The 15,977-nt window shown below is 39.4% G+C and overlaps 1 protein-coding gene across 14 annotated transcripts in view; it reads left to right on the top strand.

The window, feature by feature from the left end:
• The window catches only part of Reps2 (RALBP1 associated Eps domain containing 2), a 274,896-nt gene extending 265,281 nt beyond the window's left edge, over positions 1 to 9,615 (top strand). For all 14 annotated transcript variants that reach the window (XM_075956744.1, XM_075956743.1, XM_075956736.1 and 11 more), the window contains one exon: positions 3,948 to 9,615. In XM_075956744.1, the coding sequence (XP_075812859.1) occupies positions 3,948 to 4,016 (69 nt within the window). In that variant the 3' untranslated portion in view covers positions 4,017 to 9,615. The remainder of the gene's footprint in view (positions 1 to 3,947) is intronic.
• Positions 9,616 to 15,977: the final 6,362 nt, after the last annotated feature.

Raw genomic sequence — 15,977 nt, 5'->3', positions numbered from 1 at the left:
TTAGGATTACGATTAGATTTGCATTGAATCTGTCAACCAATTTAAGGAGAGCTGACATGTTTACCATGTTGATTTTGGTAATCTGAAAGTATAGGAGTTTCTACAACTATTTCTCTTCTAAATTTCTCCTGAGTGGTTTTGAGATTTGGGTATATAAGTTTTGTATATCTTTTGACAAGTTGTCCAAAATTTTTGTGACACTATTGCAAATTGGATTTTAAAAACAATTCTATTGTCCAGTTGAATTTGTGACAGTCCCAGGATATACAACCAATATTTCTACATCTAAGTCATAAATAATCGGTAATGGAATTTTCTTAAAGTGCCACTTTATGGTAGCTGGCCTCCTCCTCCAAATGAAATACTTTGGTACAAATCTATCAGAACACACATAAGATTTGTATGCTGGAAACTAAAAAATGCTGTTGAGAGGAATCCAGGGAGACCTAAAGGTACAGATATGCTTTCTTTGTATATTTGGAAGATTCAATAAAATAGAGTTGTCATTTTTCTCTCCAGTCATCTTTAGATTCATGACAATACTAATTAAAATCCCAGCAGGAATTTTTTATGAATAAAAACAAGCTGATCCAAAAATTTGTACGTGAGGGCCGAGGAACTTGGAATAGCTAAACCAATGTGAAAAGGAAGAACAAATGAAGAAATCATTGTCAGGTTGCTGTAATCAAGACAGTATGGTGCTGAGAGTGCATAGATCAGAATCCTGAAATAGGTCACACAGATAAAGCCATTTGCTAAAAGACAATGATCAACCTAATCCAAAGTTAGTCTCCCAACAACGTGGTTAACAGTTGATCATCTATATGTAACAAATAGGGAGTTTTGATCTAAGTCTCACCCCTTCTTCAAAGATCAGCTAAAAATAGCTTACCCATGTAAATAGAAAACACAAAGCTATAAAAGTTTTAGGAGGAAGCAGGGGGAAAGCCTTCATGATTTGAAGTTAGATGTGATCTTAGTATTTTAGGAATGACTAAAAACATAATCTATAAGAAAATTACTTAGTATAGTAGCTTTCCAAAGACACTAGAGAATTAACAGACAAGTTACAGATGGGGAGGAGATATTCCAGAACTACAAATTTGAAAGAGAACTTGTGCTCTAATTTTAAAAAAATATTACTTTTAAAACTCAAAAATAAGTCTGGGGGAAAACCTACAACTATCAATCTACTAAAGGAACTCAGCAAGAAAATGACTAATAATGACATACTGCTATACCCCATAGATGAATGTCTCGCTCAGCCCTCGTCAGAGAAGCTTCTTGCAGTGGATGGGAACTAACAGAGACCCACAAGTAGACAATATACAGAAAGTGAGAGCCTTTGAGCACTCAGTCTTAAATAGAATGTCTTCATCATGCTCCTCCCCTTCAGGACTCTGGAATCCATGTAGAAGAGGTGGGAAAATTATAAGAGCTAGTGGTGGAGGATAACTCCATAGAAATAGCAGTTTCCAGATGTAACAAGACTGATGCACACCTGAACTCACAGAAACTATGACAGCACGCACAGGGACTATACAAGTCCGAGCCAGACAAAAATCCCAACATGGAGAAGGGGAAGTGGTCACAAACTTTCACCTCTAATTAAGAAGCTATTTGCAATTGATGCCCGCTGGGAAAGTGAAAATCAGCTTTCTCTAATGGAGCCTCAGTGGGTATATTAACCACACTCCAGGGAAGGTCCCATGGAGTACTTAGCCAATACAAACGACTTGTGTGTGCGTATGTTCCTTTTGTTTGCTTTTGGTGTTTTTGTCTTATTGATTTTCTTTCTTTCCACATGTTTATCTGTTTTGACTTTCATTTTTTGTTCTTTTTTCTGTTGTTTTCTTTTTGAGAAAGTGAGAAAGAACATGAATTTGGGTGGGTTGGGAAGTGGGGGAGGATCTGGAATGAGTTCGGGGAGTGTAAGGAATATGATCAAAATATATTGTATGAAAAATTTAAATAAAATTTTTTAAAATAAGAGTTATAAAAACCCAAATATCTCAATTTAAAAATTGGCAAAAGGCTGGAACAGATATTTCACCAAGGAGGGTATAAGGATGACATATATACATATAACATAGGATTCTGCATTATTAGCTACTTGGAAAATGACAATATAAGCTAGGATTACAGACTGCTATACACTTATAGAACTGCTGAAACAGAAAATGACACCATCAATGGAAGGCAGCTGGAGCATCATGCATGGGTGGTAGGACTACAAAATGGTACCCTCACCCTGGAAAGACATTCAGTAATCTTTGGAACTGATAAGCATTTTTATGTCATTTTGCTTCATTTTTTATTTTAGTTGGCTTTATCCCCTCATTGCTCCTTCTGTTTTTGGGCAGACCAGCTTCATTCATTGTTTTTTTCGTTTCTTTTCAGTTTTGTTTTATTGAGACAGGATTTTATGTAGCTCTGACTGACATTAGATCCACTAATTAATTATCCTTCTTTTACCTCTTGAGTGCTGGCATTCCAGGCACATGGCACCATGGCCTGTTTGTGTGCTGGAGATGGAACCCTTTAAGGCAAGCATTCTACCAACTAAACTCCATCCTTTTTGTATATCACATGGACAAAACTCAGTTGCCTCTTCGGAGCCTCTGTTGTCATTTAGTCACTCTTTATATCTTCACCCCACGTGTTTAAGTAGCTTCCTTCCAGCTTCATTCATGTCTCTGCTCAAGTTGCAATGCCTCTAAGCAACCTTCCGTAGTCATACTTTCTTCTCCCCAAACCCACTCTGTTGCTCTCCAGTGAATTATCTTAAATAATGCACTGAAATCTGTCTTCTTCAATTAAGTGCCATCCATTGGAATAGAAGCCCTATAAGGGCACTGGCCTGCTCTTCCTTGGGTTTTGCTGATACCATCATAGCTAGAGTAGCATATGATATATCAGATGGGTTGCTAGGAGTGTGACTGAATGAACACTCGTTGAGTTCTGTACATTGGGTTTCCAGTGTATGCTGGCTTTCTGAAACATCTCAGAATTGAGCCTTTACATAAGAATTCTTTTCCACCTTGGCCAATTCTACTTGAGTGCCTTTATGTATCCTTTTTTTTTTCTCTGAAAACTCTGTTTTAAGCCTCAAAGTTTGTTGTGAGCAGGGTCTATTCCTAACACTCTGACTGGCTGTGGGAACCTGTTTCTCATATTAGGTTACCTTGCCCAGCCTTAATATGAGGGGAGGAGCTTAGTCCTACATCAACTTGATAGACCATGTTTTGTTGACACCCATGGGAGGCCTGCCCTTTATGAACAGAAACAGGAGGACAGAAATGGGGTGGTGGGGGACAGAGGGAAAGAGAGGAGAGGAGGGAGGGGACACCTCAGTCAGAATGTAAAATAAATAAATAAATTTAGTAAAAGGAAAAAGATACAATTTGAATTTCCAAATAGATTACTATCCCTCTCTTCTTCCTCTTTCCCAGAAATGACTTTAAGCTGGCTGTATTGTGTGCAAGAACCCGGACAAAAGACTTTGGTGGAAGGATAACCAGTGTCTCTTCTTATCTTTCATCCCTTCTTAAGTATTACTGTGCCAGAAAAGAAGCCAGAGATCGCAACTAGAAATTTAGTTGAGGTGGCTCATTGGGAGTCTGTTTTACTTTTAGTTCTCCCCCATTGGCTTTTTACTGTTTAATGTCTTTCTCTGCTGCCTTCTGAGCCCATCAAAACAGAGTGAGGCTAAGGCAGGCTTGCAAAGAAACGTTGATCAATTGCATTCATCATCTTCAGAAAGGCATTGATAGGTTAGTGATTGTGAATCTCTTTGTCTAATCACCAGCATTGAAATTGGTGCCTTCCAGGCCACATCCCTGAGTGTTTGTGGGTCCAGTTCTGCATTTCTTTTGACTGTATAAAGAAATAGAGATGAACCTAAGAAATGTGTTTTCTTTTTCTCTCCTCTGTTTTTTACATTTTAGGAGGTTCATCAAGAACGGATTGCATTGGAAAACCAACTGGAGCAACTTCGTCCAGTCACAGTGTTGTGACATCCTCAAGGCTTGAGTGACAGTGGGTGACCTTGTCTGCCAAGATCTTTCTTTTGAGTGTTTGAGCCCAACTACTTGTCATAGATGTCTGAATGTCAAAAGCTGTGAGCAGCACAATATAATCTGTATGATTTTCTCTTTTGCACTTCTCTTATATATTTTACAGTGCTAGTAAAAATGTCGTCAACTGATTATTGCAATTAAAATCTTAATTATCAGCTACGTGGGAGGCTGAAGCAGGAGTGTCACAAGTTCAAGGCCATATTGAAAAGCTTATTGAGACACTGTCTTAAATAAAATATAAAAAGAGAGCTAGGGATATAGTTCAGTGGTAGAGCGCTTGCCTAATACACAGAAAACCCCCAGTTTAATCCTAAGTATCATTTAAAAGCTATAATTATCAGTGGAGTTTATCTCCTATTTAACCACTTTTAAATATTTCTCCTTATTAAAATTGGTCTTCTATCAGATAGTTTAGAGAATTATTTAAAGAATATAATTTTTACAGAACTTAATAATATACTACCAGGCTGTTCATTTTATTTTTGTATGTATGTTATATACAGTAGGTTGGTTTCCTGAATAATGTAGGTTCCAACTGGATAGTCTTAGGCATGATAATAATAAAAACAAAAGCTGAAATGCAATTAAAGCATCAGATTTATACTGACATTGTACCCTCTACCACTATATGTCAAAAAACACTTCTCTAGTGCCATTTTGATAGATCAGCTATAAATAATACATGACTATTACTTTTTATTAAATATCAGAATGGGTCTTTATACCTCTGTGGAGTGGAGATTTTGATAATGAACTATTCAACTTGGCCAATCTAGGCCATCAACTTAGATAATTCAATCCTTTTCAGGTAAATTTTGAGGCAAGCACAATTTACTTTAATTGCCTTGCCTGATCAAATTAGTTTCCAGATCACTACTTTTATCCTGCATGGGATAACATTTCTATAAATGCCTGAGCTTGGAAACCACCCATCGAATATGAGTAGCAGATTGCTACCTATTTGTTGTTGTACCCAGGTATCCAGGCCGAGAAGGGAAGGGTAATGGCTACCAACTCTCCAACAATCCCTGGTTGTTTGTTGTCTTTATGTTAACCTGGATTTCAAATGTGTTGGGCCTGGAGACATCATGAAAGAATGTAATCTTCCCACTGGCTTCATGACTATTTGTTCTCTGTAAAGTGTGCCCGTGGGAAGTATTGGTTTTATACACAGTTCAGAAGATCTCAGCTGACTCTAATGGAAGTGTTATAAAGCAAGCTCAAATTGTTGAAAGCCAGTGTCCTGTAGAAATTTAGTAGTATGGCCCAACTGAAAGTAGGAAATGACTGACATTTAGGGTCACAGGGTTCCTGGTTCAACAGTCAACAGGGCACTCCAATGTTAGCATCACTTTGATAGCATGGCCTGCTGTCTCTTGTGCATTTTGCCAACTTACTCATTCTTTGGATAGTGGGATGTGGTGTGCACAGGGTACTTTTTGAAATGGTTTTGGATAAATTTACAATATGTAAGATTAAGCTATTGATTTCAATAGAACTGGGAGTGTTTAGTAAAAATAGAAATTTATTTAATACTTCCCTGTTCCTTTGGCAAGCTTTATCAGTAGCTTAACAACAGAAGAGAAGGATTCAAACAGATGATGTTTTTACAAGGAAAAATTGTTGAATCTCTTCCATGCATATTTAAGGATTTGAAACTGATTTGGGAAGTCTTAAAACCTGAACTATTTCTGCATTTCCTTTTCTCTTTTGGCTGCCTTTTTTGTTGTTGTTCTTGTGGGGAGGGCTCGGGAGTGAGTTTAACCCCCTCTAAGATTATGAATGGGTCAGTGCAAATTCCTAGGTGACTTCTTTTTTCTATGTGCTGGGATGTGGGGGCTGTGACCAATTTCCAACAGGGTTCTGACTGCAGATGTTCCACAGCACGTTTGACATTTGGTGCATTCAATACAGGAAAGACTAACATGCACCTTATCTCAGAATCTTCCGGTGCATATCCCCTCCTTCGGGATAGCACTTCATAGCTACCAAGCAGACACAATCTAAGGGATGCTAGTCTATACTGTGAATTTAAAAACGCTGACTTGCTGTTTCCCCATGAAGTAAATGACACTGGGTGAAGAGATTGGAATTTTGTTTAGTTGGCATTGTTTTCCTTAAAGGATAAAACTTGCATTGGACAATCAAGGCCCTCTGAGTTTCACAGCCTCACCAGTGACGCTGTGACTCTGGGGATCAAATCCGGACAGCATCCATTCTAGACAAATTCAGCCCATCACCAATATTTTAATTTTGGCATTGCACTAAAACACTCACCAATAAATAACACATACACACACACACCCAAACACACACATCACAGAGTATTCTTAGCTGGACTTAATTTTCATCATCAGTTTATTAGTTGCTTAGAAATAGATTTTTATAATGAAATATTTTGTTTCTATCTAAATACATATTATTATATGACTAGTATTCATCCCTTTTTCTGTGTTTTCTTAGAATGTGCACTTTTAGGGTTACAATGCCTGATACTGCTCTTTAGAGTCTTTAACATGATATAGGAAGGCAAATACATTGAAATCACCTATAAAACTGCTCTGGAATTAGTTGCCATCTGTTACAAAAAGAAGCTTCTCTGATGAGGGATGAGAGATGCAGATTTGCTAGTTGGGCAGAATTCTACAGAATGAAGGCTAACACTGTCTCCATTCATGGGGGTTTAATTGCCTTGTTGCTCAATGGTCTTACTGCATGGGGATCCTCCAGTTCTACAGATGAAAGACAGTAGCAACTGATTGTGGGCTTATTGGGGTCTTTAGCATCTCTTGTAAGTGGTGAACAGCTTGTGGCCGCCTTTCTATCCATAGACCTAAAGCAAAAAACAAATGGTAAATAGCAAAAATGGATGTGTAATGTGATAATCAAGGCAGATATTTGTTCTAGTTGAAAAGATCTAAGTACTTTATAAGTATCAAACAAATGTTTGGTACTAATTGAGAAAGGAGTCCGCTAAGTGGAAGCTGTGCCCGTGTGAATGTTAGAACTAGGCAGGGCCAGTGTTTCTCTCCTATAGCTAGCATTTGAAAATTACAGCCCTAAGAATTGGGAGCTTTTGGTCCAGGAATTCACAGAAATATTTAGCTAGTGGTAGAGTTGGGATGCTAGCCTGATTTTATAGATTCCGACTTAGTCCTCTATCCTAAAAGTAGATTAGAAAGCCTTTTCTATTTATCATGTTGAATTTTATTGACTTAAAATTAGTCTTGAAGTATAAACGTGTCTTCTAAGGAGTTTTAGGTGTAGACATTTCTCTCAAAGTTAAATAAAATTAAAATTTGAGGGAAATAATATTATGAAACTACTCTAATGCCTCACCATTGATGATGTAGTACGTTGCTTTAAATCTTGGCAGAACTTCCGACAGCTATTGCTTTGAATAGATTCCAGTCCCATATTTCTGTGGGCATTTACTTTCTCAAATATACTACTATGGTAAAAGTGAACTCAATATGTAGTAGCTTCTAGTTTTCTCCAGTATATCTTTGGTCGCTTGGGTCACAAATGTTCCATTTTAGCACATTTTAGAGATAAGTAATCAAAAACCATGACCTTTTCTTTTGACTTCCTACTGATGTCTTAACTATTGTAAAATAGTTTTTCTTTTGCTGTGTTCAGTTGTATAGTATTTCTGAACATTTTTCTGTGTCCTGAATAGTCTCATAGCCGTGGACATAATAGATACATAATTAGAATATCACTTAGACAATATCTGGAATTGATGTGATTCTTGCAATCAAGAAAGACATTTGAAAATGTCTTTTACTAAGCTCAATTATAGTATTAACACCTTAAAGCTAAAACATTTGTTCAACACAAACTACAGTCACACCTCTGACTAGATGTCACCAAGGAAATGAGGTCTTACAAATGTAAAAACAATTTACCATCTTATCATACATAGATTGTCCTGTATGACTGACAAAGAGGCTCATTGGGTTGTGGTTTGAACATTGTGGGTGTGAAGAAAAAGTAGTGGCTAAAGAAATCTCCCCCTCTCACTAATACAACACGAGTGGTTTTCTTTTCTCTTTCCAGCTGATTAATTCTATTTCATGTGTTCCCTTAAAACTCAGGCTTCAACAGATCAGTTGACTTTCCACTCCAGTTATGAGTGTTATAGTTTTTTGTGTCATGACTCAGTGTGATTGAAGTTCCTAGGAAGAAGCGATGATCTGGATGTGTGCAATTTTCAGCTTGCACATCTTGCTTCTCTTTCATCATGGGCTTATGGAGACAGCCCACTAGCATAGACAGGTTGGTCACTGATGGCAATTTGAATTAATATTACAGTGGACCATTCTGCTTCGCTTGTTTCTGAAGAGAAATGCATCTAATTATACGAATCTCTTAAGAATAGCAGACAAGGAGGACCAGACTTTAAAAACAAAGCATACAGATTCTGAGAGCTGCTGCTCAGCCCCAAACAGGCTTTCAGAGGACATCTTATTAATATGTTTGAAGCAGCCACTGTGTGGTTATGAGCTGGGCAGCTCAGGTAGTTAGTTTTAGGCTTGTGGGATTACTGTCTACTTTGACTAAACACACATGGTGGTAAAGGACACATGGACATCCCTGCCTGTTGCCATTGCTGGTACCTGCTCTGTCTCCAGAAGCCTAACTTTCTTGGCGACTATTGGAGAATGCTTAGTTTGCATGTCTTGTGATTTCTCTTGTCTTGCTCCTAGTTGATATCATGGCTGTGGGAAGTTAGTGACACTAGGTTTCTGACTCTGAAGACCAGAGGACAGCAGGCTTTAAGAGGGCTTAAGGGGATTCAAGGACTAGAGTAAGAAAACCGCCAGGTACCAGGTTCATAGCAGTCTGGGCTAATAGGGCTAGATCCTAAAGTTTTTTCAGGGAGCTCTGTCATGAGACTGAACACAGAACCTATCATATGCCACTTTGATCAACTAAGTTGTAGTTTTTGTTTCAAGTCAACTTATGTATCAGCTTCCACTGAGCCTATCTTGGGAAGCAAGAATACCCTCTCCTTTAGAACTAGAATTGCCATTCTTTTCATCTTCAACACAAGTAAGGTATGTAAGTGAGCCAGAGGCAAAAAGAGCCATTTTAGTCTTCATAGTTATTGGCTAAGAGAGATAATGAGCTGACTGTCTATTTTAACCTTGAAGGTAAAAATGTATATTATATTTTTTCACTGCAGGTACATGTAACAGTAAACAGTGTAACAGAAAAGTATATATTTGATGCTTTCTGTCTTTTCATGATCTTGTGCTAACAAGTTGTGCTAATATTTAACTCAGCCAGAGTCTTGTTCATTTGCTAAGCATTGGGAACATTCTGTGTATTTACCTTAAGCATAAATAAATCCCTGAGAGTGCCCTATATTTGGATTGTGATTTGTAGACTCATGCTAACTTTACTGCCTCTTTTTCACACTTGTTGAAAAATCTGTGAAGAACATAGTAAGTTAAGGATTTCCAACTTGGAAAATGTACACGATGTGAAACTGGGGTGCTATGTTAAAAATAAATATGATAACTAAATGGTTTGTATGGCGTCCTAGTGTCGGTATTTTCTGGTTTCTATTTGGTCTTGTGTGCACTTAAATCAGGCAATGTGAGACGAGTGGGAGGGTCTTTCCTTTGAAATCAAAGTTTGAGGTTTAGTTGTTTTACTTCCTGGTAATTTGCAATAGGTTCTTTAATATCTGTAAACAGTAAACACTTAGCAGTCATGGGACATCAGGGCAGACTCCATGTGAACTTTGAAGATCTACTGACTGGAAAGTGGACTCAATCTGGGGCCAGGTTACTTGCTTTATCTCCTCAGTTTTCTTTTAGTTGGCAAATATTCCTAAACTGGGTTATTTCTGTAATGCCACCACTTTAGAGGCTGAGGCAGGAAGATCACACATTATTGAACAGGCTGAGATACATAGTGAGTTAAAGGACAGTGTAGGCTATATAGTGAAACCATGTCTCAAAAACAAAACCAGTATGCCAGACTTTGTTGATGCCCCAAAGGAGGCCTTGCCCCCTCTAAGGAGTGGATGGGGGTTGGGATGGGGAGGTGGGGGATGGAAAAGGAACTGGGATTGATATGTAAAGTAAAAAAATTAAATAAAAATAAAAACATGTTGAAGGATATAAAAAAAAACCCAACCCAAACCAAAAAAAAAAAAATCAATGACAACTAGGAGTGTTCCCATCATGGTGTCCTTAGTGACTTTTCTGTTTTACTGTGATAAAATACCTTGACAAAAGCAATTTAAGAGAGAAAGGGTTTGTTCTGGCTCTTGGTCACATTGCATCCACAGGTGAATGCATGCTGCTGCTCAGGTCCCTTTCTCTATCCACACGGTACAGGATGGCATCCAGGGAGCTCTGCCGTCCACAGTGGAAGAGTCTTCCCACCGCAACTGATGTAATCAAGATAATTCCCTAAATACACTTAGAGACCCATCTCCCAGGTGAGTCTAGGTTTTGTCAAGTTAGCAGTACTATCACAGGAGTGATGGAGAATAATGAGAAACAGTTGTCCCCAAATCCTGACCAAATTCTCAGTTGCAACTTCTTACTTTAAAAATGTATATAATTTTAGGAGATGCAAGTTTCCCATTGACTGGATTTTCTGCTGTGCTATAGTATCCATCTATTATGGTTTGAGCATGTATTAAAGGCTTGATCCAAGGCCATTGATATCATTTTGGAAGATTCAGAGGACTTTAGGAAGGGCATGTCCCTTAGAGCTTGTCTTAGGGTTTCTATTATGTGAAGAGGCACCATGACCATGGCAATTCTTATAAAAGAAAATGTTTAATTGGAGCTGACTTACATTTCAGAGGTTTAGTCCATTATCGTCATGATGGGAAGCATGGCGGCACACAGGCAGACATGATGCTGGAGAAGAAGCTGAGAGTTCTACATGTGGATCTACATGCAGCAGGAAGAAACTGAGACCTCAAAGCCCACCCTCAGTGACGCACTTCCTCCAACAACTCCACACCTAATCCAAGGCCATGCCTCCCAATAGTGCCAGTCCCTATGAACCTATGAGAACATTTTCATTCAAACCACCACAGGACTGTAACCAGTTCCAGGCCATTCTCTGTTTCCCTGTTTTCTACTTGTCATAATGTGAACTGATTTATCACATTCTCCTTTCCACGAAGCTCTGAAATGTCTATAACCGTTGGTCCAAATCTTTCTTCTGTTGCTGTAATGTGATTTTTGTCATAGTGACAAAGCTCTACCACACTGTCCATGAATTTGTTCTGTGGGCTGACCTACCTCCTCTAGACCATTTACTATGCCCTTATTGTACAACCAAGTACTGGCTCAGGGGCTGCAAATAAGACCAATATTACAAACCTGTTGTTTAAGAAGCTTGCAGATCATTAGAATAGAGAACTAAAGTTAAGGAGAGCTAGGATTCAGGGAGTGATTTGATGTGGGAGGGTCTTCTGTTTTGTGTTGATTTCATTGGTTAATAAAGAAACTGCCTTGGCCATTTGATAGGCCAGCCCTTAGGTGGGTGGAGTAGACAGAACAGAATGCTGGGAGGAAGAGGGAAGTGAGGCAATCACCATGCCTCTCTCTCCTCTCTGGGCAGACGCAATGGAGCCAGCTGCCAGGTCAGGCATGCTGAATCTCTCCCGGTAAGCCGTGGTGCTACACACATTATTAGAAATGGGTTAATCAAGATGTGAGAATTAGCCAAGAAGAGGCTAGATATAATGGGCCAGGCAGTGTTTAAATGAATACAATTTGTGTGTTGTTATTTCGGGTGTAAAGCTAACCGTGCGGGAGCCGAGCAGGACAAAAACCAGGTCTGCTCGCCTCATCACTGCAGTGATTTGTGATTCCCCCATTTCCTGCTCTCTATAAAGACTTTACTCAATGACTGCAAACTAGTGTTTCTAACATGACCTAAACCTGACAGTTTAATTCATTATATACATTCTAGTGTGTGTTCAGGAAAAGTACCATAGTCTAAGACACAAGAGAATTTTAGGCAGAAATCGTATGGGGCAATGCAAGGTTTATTTTGGTTCATCCCCAACCCCTTTAAGAAGGTGGTGGTATTAGGGCCTGTGATGATTGAGGACTGTAGAGCTCTCTTTTTGTCAAAAAGATTATTAATCTGCTGAAATAAAGTGTTGGGTTGAAATATTGTTGAAATTTGAATAGGAGTGCTTAGTGAGTTTATTTCACAATAGGAAGGAATCCCCAAGCCTGTCCCAGAAACTGCTGCCCCTAGGTCATCTCCATGATCCAAGAGCACAGTCATATTGTTTTCCAACTGTGGGATGGTCTAGGAGTGGGGACAGTGGGATTTACAGGCAGCTGAGGGAAGTTTCCCTCATGGCATTTTCCTTTTAGACCCAGAAGGAACAGTGTGAAATTATACCCCATGCAGACCTTCCTTCGCCTTCCCTGAAGTTCTCTTAGCAAATTGGGCAGAAGGAATTGGCACAGAAACTGGAAACTGTTGCATACTCAGCTGCGAGGATTCTGTGGCATAATCAGTAGAAGTTACAAATTATATATACACATGTGCAGAGGCTGCCAGAGAAGTTGTTTACAGCCTAGGCCAGCAAGAATGTTTGGGAGAGGGGTGTGTGATCATTGATGTTTGGAAGCATGAAAGACTTCATGTTGATAACAACAGCTGGCTTTTAGTCCGTTTCATTGCTTTTAAGTTTTCTAGAGAAAATGTCGCTCTTATTCCCATATCTTGGGCTGACTACTTCCATCTTTGGTACGGCATTATGAAACAGACTATATGCCTTCACTCTTGTATTGGACTTAATCAAAACTACAAGGCTGAAGGACAGCCAAGGGGAAGAAAGATAATGCTCGTGGAATGGAATAAAAGAAAGCAAGCAAATTAAATGCAGACACAGAGAACTGTGACTCAGAGCCTTTGATATTCAAATGAAATTGGCTTGAACTATATGCCACGTGTGTTGAGAGCCTGTGTGCTGGTCTCCCTGGAGTTTCTGAGACCCAGGTGATGGTGGAGAGATTACTGTTTTTGCTGTTTTTAATCCTTGTTGCTTCTGGCTCTTAGTGGCATCCTAGAAATTAGTTTCATAGATTGAGCATCTACCTTCAGCCCTCACATGACATACACCAGGAATTAGTAAGCGCATGGAGGATGAGGCAAAGGAAAAAAGAGGCAGCATTAGACTATTTCGGGTCATAAGAACTTGGAACTAGTTCATGTGCAGGCTCATCATACTGTCCAACTCCAGCAGACATTGCTCATGCTTTAGTCTATATGAAAGATACCCCTTAAAGTTCGTGTGCACTGGGCTTTGAAGAGACTCTAGTAGGCCTGAGTGTGGCAAACATGGCTCTGGAAGATCTCGCCCTTCTCCCCTATTCACTCTGCCTTGCTAAAAACTATATATTAAATTCCTAAAGCCAAGTCACTTACTTGACTACTTCCTCATCCTGAGGCTGACTACCAAGGTCCAACTATCAAAATATTGAAGTCCAGCAAACAGAAGCTCCCTTTTGGCTCACCTAATTAACCTGTCCAATTACAATATGCCACCACATCCTTACACAGGATTTCCCCTTTTACATATATAAACTGACATTTGCCTATGGGCCACATCTATCTCTTGTTTATTCAAAGGCAGTCCTTTGTCCCTCTGTAGTTCTTTGTAGGATGTTTAACAAATTCTCACATTATATGCTGGTAGCCTCCATTGGTTCTAACAACTAAAACTATCTCTAGACATTGCCAAATGTTCCCAGGGGGAGCCAGAGGCAGAATTGCACCCTATTGAGAACTATTAGAATAAACGTAGAAGCAGGGCAGCGACTAATATCTCCCCTGCTCCTTTCTCCTTCTCCCTCATCTTCTATCTCCTGCCTTTGTCTCTTATTCCCTGTCCTTTGTCCCTCTGGGGCAAATAAATCTCCTTTGTGCTGAGAACATGGTCCTGGGGTGTCTTGTGCTGACTTCAAGGTTCCTGCAGGCTTCTACACACCTCTGTGCTACATAGTCCACTCTCACCCTTACCAAACTGTACCCCATTTCCCTTTCTGTAGATTTGCTGTTTTGACACTGCTGCTTGAGGGGAGGTGGGGAGGTGGGAACTTTGTTGTCTTGCCAGCGCTTCTGAACCAGTGCCTCTACCCCTGAACAGGTCTTCTTCACCGCCCTGTTTCTCTGTCTAGTCTAATAGTTCTCAATGGGATGTAATTCTGCCTCTGGCTCCCGCCTGGGGAACATTTGGCAATGTGTATAGAAATGGTTTTAGTTGTCATAACTGAGGGGTGCTACTGATATGTAGTGGATATACTGTGAAGATTGGTAAACATCCTGCAATGTACAAGATACCCGCCGCCAACAAAAAAGAATGACCTGGTCCCGAATATCAGCATTGCTGAAACAGGGCAATCACGATCAGAGGAGCCCACTGGGCTTCTCTCCGTTTCACACTATTATCTAGAACAAATTCACCCCTTCCTCACCACTGCCATGGATACTCCCTCAGACCGCCAAAGTTACATCAAAAGGCTATGTTCATTTAGCTCATTAATGCAAACAGAAAGGAATCAAATGCTTCAGATGAAATGAAAAGCAGCGTTGGTCCATCTGTTTCAGTGTCAGCAAACAACAGGAAGTGGTGGGGACAGAGGTGGCACAGCTGTCTACTCTGCAGACAGCACCAATGTTATTTATTGCCATACAGGTGGCCATGTCACTACATTTCTGATTTCTGATTCCTGAAGAGATTCAATATCGCATCTCCTTTAGCCCCTAGCAAGCCCTTTTTGTGTTAATTTAGCTTTGTTTTGATGAGTTGTAACTTATATGCACACATTTTAAGTGTTGAGCCCAGTGAGTCAGGGTAATCGTGAAGACTAGATGCTGGAGAATTTAGATTATCTGACTTTAATATTTCCTATAAACTACAGCAAATAAGGTAGTGATACACACATGGTTGGAATGATAAGCAGATTAATGGAAAGAATACAGACCTCCAGCCATCATAGTTCAGTGATGTAAAAAAAAAAAATTCTTTTCAATAAATGGTGGTAGAACAATTGAATATCCAGATGAGAAAAAAGAATCCCTATCATATATACAACTTAATTATATTTTTATTATTTAGAATACTTTTAAATTTAAATATATTTTGAAGATATTCTTACCCTTCCCCAAGATAATCCAGATAGATTCTCTCCCTGCCATACCTACCCAGCTTTTTTTCTTCTCAACAAACAAAAACCCAGTATAACATCAACCCCCAAACCAAGAAGCCAAAATGAAACACCCCACCAGAAAAAGAAAAGAAACAACAACAAAAACCCCACCAAACTATAACCAAATTAAAGCGCGTGCCAAACACGCATGCGTGCACACACACACACACACACACACACACACACACACACACACACAGAGAGAGAGAGAGAGAGAGAGAGAGAGAGAGAGAGAGCGCAAGCTGTGGAGTTCATTATATGTTGGACAACCACTCCTGAACATGAGGCCTGCCCTGGAGTGGTTGATATATATACTCAGCACCACTCCAGAGATTGGAGAAATCTAATTTACATTCTCCCAGAAGGTATAAATGACAGTTCAATCATTCAATCTTTAACCTTTACTCTAGTGGCTAGGTTTTCATTCATTCATTCATTTTTTAAAAACTAACAAAATAAATATAATAAGATAAAACTATCACATCAAAGTTGGACAAGATAAGCAAACAGAGGAAAAGATCCCAAGAGAAGGAACAAGAATCAGAGACCACTCATTTACACTCTCAGGAGTCCCAGAAAAACACTAAACTGGAGTCATAATAGAAGCTCCCAGGACCTGGTGCAGCCTGGTGCAGCCCCTGTGCAATGCCCACAATTTAATTCAATATGTAGAATGGCTCTAAAT

This window comes from Microtus pennsylvanicus, chromosome X, assembly GCF_037038515.1.
Source record: "Microtus pennsylvanicus isolate mMicPen1 chromosome X, mMicPen1.hap1, whole genome shotgun sequence".
Classification (NCBI taxonomy): domain Eukaryota; kingdom Metazoa; phylum Chordata; class Mammalia; order Rodentia; family Cricetidae; genus Microtus; species Microtus pennsylvanicus.
Note: the sequence above shows the minus strand (reverse complement) of the source record. Positions and strands in the feature narration are given on the sequence as shown.